The sequence below is a fragment of the Monoraphidium neglectum genome, assembly GCF_000611645.1.
Source record: "Monoraphidium neglectum strain SAG 48.87 unplaced genomic scaffold scaffold03390, whole genome shotgun sequence".
Lineage (NCBI taxonomy): Eukaryota > Viridiplantae > Chlorophyta > Chlorophyceae > Sphaeropleales > Selenastraceae > Monoraphidium > Monoraphidium neglectum.
Genome location: NW_014010239.1, coordinates 1 through 6491, shown reverse-complemented (window position 1 = coordinate 6491; position 6491 = coordinate 1). Strand labels below are relative to the sequence as shown.

At 64.6% G+C, this 6491-nt stretch overlaps 1 protein-coding gene across 1 annotated transcript; it reads right to left on the bottom strand.

Annotated features, from left to right (window-relative positions):
• Nucleotides 1-79: 79 nt before the first annotated feature.
• On the bottom strand, nt 80-263 carry MNEG_12707 (hypothetical protein; the record flags this gene model as incomplete). Its single annotated transcript, XM_014038821.1, has 1 exon — nt 80-263. A coding segment is annotated over one exon (184 nt), but the record flags the coding sequence as incomplete, so codon positions are not given.
• Nucleotides 264-6491: the final 6228 nt, after the last annotated feature.

The window sequence follows — 6491 nt, the reverse complement described above, 5'->3', positions numbered from 1 at the left end:
CCCCTGCTCCTGCCGCGGCCGTCCGCGCCGCGCCCCCGCGGGCTGCCGCCGTCGCTGCTGCTCGCGCGGCCGCGGCTCGTCATGCTCGGGCCCCCGTCTCGGCCGCGCCCGCTCCTGCTGCTGCTGCGGGAGCGGCTCCGGCCGCCCTTGCCGCCGCCGCCCCGCCCTCGCCCCCTGTCGCCCCGGCTCCTGCTGCGGCTCCTGGCCGCGCGGCCGCCCCCGCCCCAGCCCCTCTTCGCGCCAGCCACCACCCGCGGAGGCACCTTCGGGCCAAGGCGCGGCTCAAGCCTGGGTGCCGTCCACCTGCCGCCGCCGCGGCCGTCGCCGCTGCGGCTCCTGCTCCTGCTTCTGCTCCTGCTCCTGCTGCGGCTGCGCGCCCACCGGGTGCCGCCGCCGCCACCGCCGCGGCGCCGCGGGGCACCGCTGTCAGCGCTCCCGTCCCGCGCTCCGCGGCCGCTGCCGCCGCCGTCGGTGGCGCTGCCGCTCGGGGACGGGCCAGCGCCGTTGTCGCGTGCGGCGGCTGGCTCAGACAACTGTATCGGGTCTTCCGGCGAGAGAGGCACCGCCGGACAGAAAACAGAGCCACGCCAGGCAGCAAAACGCGCCTCTACGTCCGTAAACGGCCGCTCGGGTGCATCGTAGCTGGGCACGGGGAGCCGCGCGTCCCAAGCAATGATGTCATCGTTTGCAGCCGCCCAGGCGATGAGGTCCAGCTTGGCGGCGCCCGCGGCCGGCGGCGGCGGCGCGGTCTCGTCGAGTGCGTGCACGTCCGGCGCAGCTGCAGCCGCAAAGGCGAGTAGCCTCGGCTTGCGGGCTGGGGCGGTTGTCGGAGCGGGCTCCTGCACGGCTGCCATCGCCGGCGTAGCTGCAGGGGCGGAGGCCACCGCGGCGCTAGGCGTTGTGGTCGGCGCGGCCTCAAGCAAAGCGGCCTGCGCAGTCGGCGGCGCGTCGCAGCGGGCTTGGGCAGCTGCGGCCGGCGGCGGCAAGTGCGCCGCTGCTATCGCCATAAGCGCATCGGTGATTGCCTCTGACACCACGTGTGGCGCGCCTTCGGGGCTGCGAGGGGTCTGCTGCAGCTGCTGCTGTGGCGGCGCGGAGGGTGCTGGGGTTGGGGCGCACGCCTGTGGAGGGTCTTGTTGCTCCCTCTGCTGCATATCATGCTGCTGCAACCCCTTCTGCTGCTGCTGCTGCTGATGATGATGCTGATGCTGCTGCTGCTGCTGCTGCTGCTGCTGCTGTTCCCGCCGCTGCTGCTCCCGCTGCGGCTCCTCCCGTCGCTGTTGCCCCTCCAGCAGCTGCTGGCCATCCTGCTCCAACCGCATCTGCTCTGGTTGCTCCTGATTCAGTTGCCGCTGCTGCTGTTGCCGCTCCTCTTGCTGCTCCTGCTCCTGCTGGTGCTGCTGATGATGCTGCTGCTGCTGTTGTTGTTTTGTGTGTTGCTGCGGCTGTTGCTGTTTCAGCTCAACCTGCGGCTGCTGCTGCTGCCGCTGCTGCTGCTGCACCTGCTGCTGCTGCTGCTGCTGCTGCTGCTGCTCCTCTGCCTGCTCCTGCAGATGGTGCCCGTCCTCGTCCTGCTGCAAACGCCGCTGATCTTCCCCCTGCTGGTGCTGCTCCCCGTGCTGCTGCAGCTGACGGTGCCCCGCCTGCCGTCCTTGCAGCACAACCTCCTCGCCCTCCTCCTCCTGCTGCTGCTGGTGCTGCTGCTGGCGTGGCTGCTGCAGGAGCTCTGCATCCGCCGCCTCCCGCCGTCGCCGCTTCTTCTCCCCCTCAACCTCCTCCAGTTGTGCTGCCATCACACCCTCTGCTCCCACCTCCTGTGCTGGCAGATCAAGATGCTGGCCGCGGTGCCGCTCTCCTGCCCCGCCCCGCTGGCGGCCGGCGGCAGCCGCCTGCGTCTGATCCACAGCGGCCGCGGCAGGGTTGGTGGGGCTGCCCGCACCCATTGCTTCAACATTCTCTGTGTGAGGGGACGTACCACCCTTCGCTAGGTGCGCCCCTGCGCCTTCGGCCCCTGTTTCTGCCGCCGCCGAAGCCGCCCCTGCTGCTGCCGCGCTCACGGGCGTTTCGGGCGTGCCAGTGCGCGCGCGGCGCGCCGCCCCGCCGGCGGACTTGCGCCCGCGTGCACCTGACGCGGGTGTGGCTGCAGCAACCGGCTGAGTGGGGTGTGCCTTTGCGGCGGCTGCCGCCTTGCCACGAGGCGCCGCCTTGGCCTTTGGGAACTTGGCTGCGACGGTAGTGTCTGGCGGCGGTGTCCCAACAGCATGGCGCCGGCGCCTGAGGCGCGATGCAATTGTGTCGTCGCCCGCTGGTGTCACGTTCGGCGCAGCGGCACTGGTACTCGGCGGTGGGTCCGCGGGCACACTGCTTGCAAGTAACCCTCCGCCGGAGGAGTTCCGCATAGTGACCACAAGCGGGAGATCGTCTTCCGAGGAGGCCATGGCGTCAAGCGGTGACAATCAAGGACAACCTAGAGTAGATCGGGTCCCGCCATGTTGCAAAATGGGCGGTGACACAGGCTGCGAGTCATATTAAGGTTTTTCGGCACTCAAGGAGATTGCACCGTGCACAGACGGCCTGTGCCACAAGAGTTTGTCACCCACGTACTGATCATCTGAGCACCTTCTCCCTCAGCTGAAGAGCGCCACAAACAACTCACACAATGTGTACATAGTTATAGGCGGAAATTCTGCGTCATATAGAAGTATACCTCAACTACCTTGGAGTCGTAGTCGGCCGTCACCGTCTCACCGGGGATCAAAGGAGCAGGTGTGCGGCAAGCAGCAGAGTGCACAAAGCGAGTGGGGTATCCCTGCCCGTACCATTCCACCGGGACTCGTATCACAAAATCACCTGAGCGCGACGGCGAGTCGATCAGAGCGGCAGAAGGGTCATATGATCGGGGTGTGGGTCAATGCGCCGCCCTCCGTGTGGCGGCCAGAGCAGACCACGACCTGAGTGACGCCAGGCTCCCTGTCGACTTTAGGCAAGCGGCTATAGATGCGTCGGGGTACAAGAGGAGCTCCCGATGCTTGAAGACGTGGGATGACACACGAGTTTTGACGAAGTCAATACATATGCACATTCTCTGTGTAGACCCCATTCGGCACTGTACAGCAGGTATTGCCGACATCTTTCTCACATTGACAGTCAACAACCACAGCAGCAAGATCTGACGCTGGGGATATGTGACTCAACTACGACCCCACACGTATGCACAGGGCAGGTACACGTGCGCTCGAGTGAGTTGAGGCGGGTCACTGCGGCCCGTATTGGAGCGAGATGGCAGGCTAGTGATGTCAGATTGGGTCGCACGTGCAAGTAGCGGTGCTCATCCAAAGTACGCCGGGCTAATCGCGGAAGTCCTCAATCAGTCGCCAGCGACTAGAGTGGGCTGGGCTGCACTCTTGTCGTTGTGGTGCGACAAGCGGCTGCTGGAATTTTGGCACCGACTGCGGAATATGGCCGACACCCGAATCGTCAAGCAGGTGGTTTCCGGGGCGTGCAGGGCTGGGGGCGACGGCGCCCGCAGGGGCGGGGCCCGGCGGCGGACCTGGCTTGACCATGTCGCAGACGCGATGGACGAGTGGGGCATTGACGCCACTCGTGCGTGCTGAGCAATTGGATTACAGCCGGTTCAAGCGGTTGCGGTGCAAATCCCTGCCATGTGTGTTGAAGTGCCAGCTTGTCAAGGAGCGTTTTCCGAAGCCTGCCTTGGATGCATACATGTCTCGTTTTGGGGATGGACCTGTGGCATTTGACCATGCAAAGGCCTACCTCACAGGCGCCAGAGCATGCAACCGGGGTAAGGAGCTTGTCCTCCAACTGCGCACTGGCTCTCTCCCCCTTGCCTCGCACACAGGGAAGTTCAGCCATAGCCGGCGGAATAAACCCTCTGATAGTTCTCAGTATTGCTGCCCTGTCTGATCAACTAGAATTGAATCAGTGTCGTATATTTATTTGACTGCCCCAAATACGAATCAGTGCGTCGAGAGCTGTGGCGGCGACTGGAGGACGAGATCGCGCCTGAATGTTGGCATGTGTTGCAACAGATGCAGAATGATGAGAAAGCTTACAAGTTGCCTATTTTTGATTTTCTTGGCGGCTCTGTGCTTGCTGATATTGTTGCCCCTTATGTGTTTGCTTGCTGGCAGATCCATTGGAAGGTTAGGAATGAGGAGGTTCGCTCTGATGAGCGCGGGGCCGATGGCAGTGATGCTATGGCATGAGTAACTTATCTATCTATCCATCACTGTTGACGTCAAGATGTGTCACCAGTGGGTATATGCATGGGGCGATGATCTGTTGCGAGCTTTCACCAACCACACCCCTCGGCTGGTTGCAGAGCTCCCACGGCCGGCACCGACAGTGTCTGAGTGATGGCCAGCTGGCCACCGCGACTTATGATAGAGGCGACACTGCGGCAATGCGTTCACGCGACCAGGGCAATCGGTATTGAGAATGAACTTTGAGGCTTCTACTGCCCAAAACCACCCTGGGCCGCACCGCCTGCAGCGGCATCACGCAGGCACTCACCCGACAGCTGCACGCGACTAATGGTGCAGCTGCTGAGCAGCCACTGCAACCCGCACCTGTAGCACATTGTGTGGGCGTTCTCGAGCGCTGCATACGCACAACGTTGCAACAGCGTTGCAATCGCGGCTTTTTCAGCACCGCGAATGTGATTTATGGCCGAACCCGCCCGTGAGCCCCCGGCTCAGGCTGTAGTCAAGCCTCAAAACATAGTAAATCTGAACGTGGGTGGTTCCAGATACACCGTGGGCCTGTCGACCCTCACCTGCACGGAGGGGAGCTATTTCGATGTCCTTCTCAGCGGGAGGTGGACCTCTCAGCTCACTGAAGATGGATGCGTCTTCATCGATCGAGACGGAGAGGTGCGCGCGCTCGCCAGAGCAGGACGATGCGGAGCGTCGGACCTGCGGCAAGCTGTACGCGGGGGCCCCGCGCAGGGGACGTCGAAGTTGTGCAACCGTGAAAAATCATATTTATCATAAGGCGGGCAAGGTACCGCTGTGCCGGCCTGCCTCACATGCAGTCGGGGCGCGCTGCACACTTTGTCATCATGTGATGGGTGCCGTGTCGCCACTGATAGTAGCGCCGGGGGTGTGAAGGCACATTCACAACTAGAGCATGGCGCAGCCGCCATTCGCTGCCCGGGTCTCAGCAGCAGCTTCGATGTCGTGCGTGCTTTCCGTCAGCCGCTGGCGGCTGCCCCATCACAACCCTGCCTACACATACGGACCAACCCTCCCTACCACCGCTGCCCCTCGCTCCGCCGCACGCCCGTCTTGGCTCCGCCCAGGTCTTCAAGCATGGTGCGCGACGCCGTTGTGCTGGGTGCAGGCGGCCGCGGCAGGCAGGGTTGCTAGGCAGCAGCGCGCCGCGAACGGGTATTTATTTGCACACTCACTGCCATTACATGTTTTCTTGACAACAACCCTGAAGCTACACACATACATGCACTCGCATGCCCGCGCGCTCACACACATGCACACACACACGCACACACACGCACACACACGCACACACACACACGCCATGCACAACACGCATCAACACGCACCCACAAACGCCCACCCACACGCGCAGTGCTCCACTACCTGCGCGCGCGCGCCTCATCCAGCGAGGTGCTGTACCTCCCTGCAGACGAGCCGACGCGGCAGGCCCTGATAGCGGAGGCGCGCTACTACATGCTGGTGCGCGCCGCCCGCCGCGCACCCGCAGCCCTGGGGACGGCGCGGCGCGGCCCCTCGGGCGCCGGCGGCTGCGTGTGGGGCTTGGGGGCGCGGCGTCTGCAGCGGCCGAGTAGGCTCGGCCGTTGTGTTGGCGGCGGCAGAACGGGCAGAAAGGGGTGGGGCGGACCCACGAGGACCCCTTCGGAGGCCACCCCAACATCTGTCTGCCGGCGTGCTTGCCGGCCCCTGCAGAGCGTCGCAGCGCGGCGGTGCCCACACTGTGCCCAGCACGCCGCTCTCGCCGTCCCCCCACACCAAACACGCCCCCTTCCCTACTCACCCTGCCTCTCGACTCAATCCCTGTTTTTTACCGCAGCCCGGGCTGGAGGCTCTTCTGGAGGCGCCCGCGGGGGCGGGGTCTTTTGGCAGTGTGTACAAGCAGCAGACCACCGCCCTGGACGAGTACATTGAGGCGCAGCCGTTTGCGGCCATCAAGCAGCTGCTGTTTGACATCCTGCTGGGCCAGCGGCAGCTGAAGAGTGCGTGGAACCCGAGCCTGGACCAGGGCACCATCATGGTGGGCGGCTTTTGGGGTGCAAGCTGCGGGAAGCTGGGGGAAGCTGGGGGCAGGGGAAGGGCGCGCCCGGCGCATCGAACACCGAGAGGGAGGTCCTGCGTAGGTGAAAGCCGGCAGCAGACGCAGGCAGGTGCGTCGGCCGCAGGGGTTGCAGGGTCGGGGGGGGCGCCCTCAAAGACTACCATCAAGCAGCCGCGCCCCCGCCCCCACCCCCGCTGCCC